This window comes from Carlito syrichta, unplaced genomic scaffold, assembly GCF_000164805.1.
Source record: "Carlito syrichta isolate Samal-C Ts95f unplaced genomic scaffold, Tarsius_syrichta-2.0.1 Scaffold303023, whole genome shotgun sequence".
Lineage (NCBI taxonomy): Eukaryota > Metazoa > Chordata > Mammalia > Primates > Tarsiidae > Carlito > Carlito syrichta.
Genome location: NW_007247119.1, coordinates 435538 through 437652, shown reverse-complemented (window position 1 = coordinate 437652; position 2115 = coordinate 435538). Strand labels below are relative to the sequence as shown.

The following is a 2115-nucleotide window of genomic DNA, read 5'->3' as shown; positions in this document are numbered from 1 at the left end:
TTTTGCTGTCTTCTGAAATCTAAAATGTTAAGGAGCATATAAATAGCACAAATTAAAACTCACTGAATTCAGTAATCAAACTTTAAAAAGTGGTTTTCTAAACTAGATGTTAATTTTTAAGAGGATATATTAACACATGTCCATCCCCCCACACATATCTTATTAACCATTTCATAAGTGTCCATAGAACACATATTATTTTTTTAAAACAACCTCAGATAGGATCCTGTTTAGCTTTAAAAAAGATGAATGAGGTACGTGTTTTAACTTTTAAAAATAAGACATATCTAATAATTCTCACTATTAATATAGTGAATCAGATTTCAAGCTCAATTTCTAAGTACTATACTTTAATTTTCAGATTATATTTACAAAGTTCCACTGTAATTAAAATATTCCCACTTCCATGAAAATCATAAAAAAAAAAACACTGAAATGAAAAGCTTATCAAGTGAAGAGACTCACAACTCTTTTTAACAATATAAAAGATTTTCATAAAACAGACAGGAATTCCTTGAGTATGGCTCTTTTGCCAGTGATTATTACAAATGCAGGCACTTTGGCACTGTTGGAGTAATTAAGAAACAACTCTGAGTCCTCTCTGGTATCAAACTACAGTCTCCTAAATGTTCAATATTTCAGTTGTAAGAATAGTATCAGCTTGAGCTGCACAAAACATATTTAACAATTTTCCTTTCTGAGTAAAAATAATAAAGACAACCTCAACATACCAGGAACTATGTATGTGCTTTTAATCTTCATAAAAATCATAAGTAAATTGTTTCAAACATGCGTAATACAAACATTCCCCAGGTACCAACGACTGAACTTAATCTTCCTCGTGTCAAATGAACAGGAACCGATACGGTTTCACTTAGTTCCAACTGGATCCTTGACTTCCACCACCAAAATTCCATCATGACAGAGGATGGCAGACAGATCTTTGGTCTCCACGCCATCTGGCAGTTTGTACTGTCGGGTGAAGCTTCTTGAGATAAAACCGTGCTCATCCATTCTGGTTCCATGTTGTGCCTTCACCAACAGCCAGCCTTCGAAGGTCTGGATGATGATATCCTCGGGCAGGAACTGGACCACATCCAGCAGGATCTGAAAGCGGGATTTGTCTTCTCGGGGTGGCATCTCTGCCTCTGAGTCCACCAGAGGAGACTGTGTCACCTTGCTTTTTCTCAGGTCCACAATGGTTGGCCCGGGCAGTGCATATAAAGCATGATCCAGCCTGCAGTCTTCCAGACCCCGAGCTTCAAACTCCTCTTGGTAACGCACTGGAGTCTCGATGATGTGCCTGAAGATAATTTTTGCCATAGTGGAGGCAAAACCAGCAATGAACAGCCTCCTGCAGTCTCCCTTCTGTCCGTGGCGAACCCTTGAGTGGCCTACTGACTGGATTACCGGTAGGAGCAGCTATTGGTTTATAGCCCAGGCCAGACGCAACCACTTAATTAGGCCTGAATCATACCACAACACACTCTCTTGTCTTTTCATGCTGACAATGAATGGCTATTTATAGGACATGTTTCTGAGTTGCATTTAGCACACAGCCTGCACAAGCTGCCCAGTCAAGGACTGCTCTTACAGTTTCAGTTATCCTTGGCAAATGTGTCTGATTCGCTTACCTCAAGAGAAAAAGAGGGAATCAGAAACGGTATTTGAAAAATTCCTGGGTGAGTGTTTTCCCTGTATGAACTACAGTAATCTAAGGAAATATGGCTTCTTAGAACAGTCTGGAGATATACGTTTATCTTATAAAATGAGCTAATATTGCATTTACTTTAGTCTCCAGATGCAAAGCTGGGGAGAAAAGAATCTAGCTGTAATTGAGGAATTAAGACACACTCATTCAAATCTCAAACTCTGACAAACTCTCAGTGGTCAGTTCTATGCATGTCCATCTATATGTTTTTCTTAGCCTTTATAGCTTAAGAAACATCTGAACCACATCACCTGAGTTTATTTAGATTTGATGCATCAAAAATGAGATCAGGGAACAAAATTAGAGAATTACCAAACATCAGATGGGGGTTGGAGGGCATGGAATGAGGAATCTTAGTGATGAAAATAGAGCCACAGGGCAAAGAAAAAATGTCAAAGCCTTGA

General features: G+C 38.7%; 1 protein-coding gene across 1 annotated transcript; it reads right to left on the bottom strand.

Moving 5' to 3' along the window:
* Positions 1 to 735: 735 nt before the first annotated feature.
* Positions 736 to 1495, bottom strand: HSPB3 (heat shock protein family B (small) member 3). Its single transcript, XM_008057475.2, has one exon. It carries the CDS (start codon positions 1321 to 1323, stop codon positions 871 to 873), a length of 453 nt encoding a protein of 150 aa, XP_008055666.1. The 5' UTR covers positions 1324 to 1495; the 3' UTR covers positions 736 to 870.
* Between the last annotated feature and the right edge of the window lie 620 nt (positions 1496 to 2115).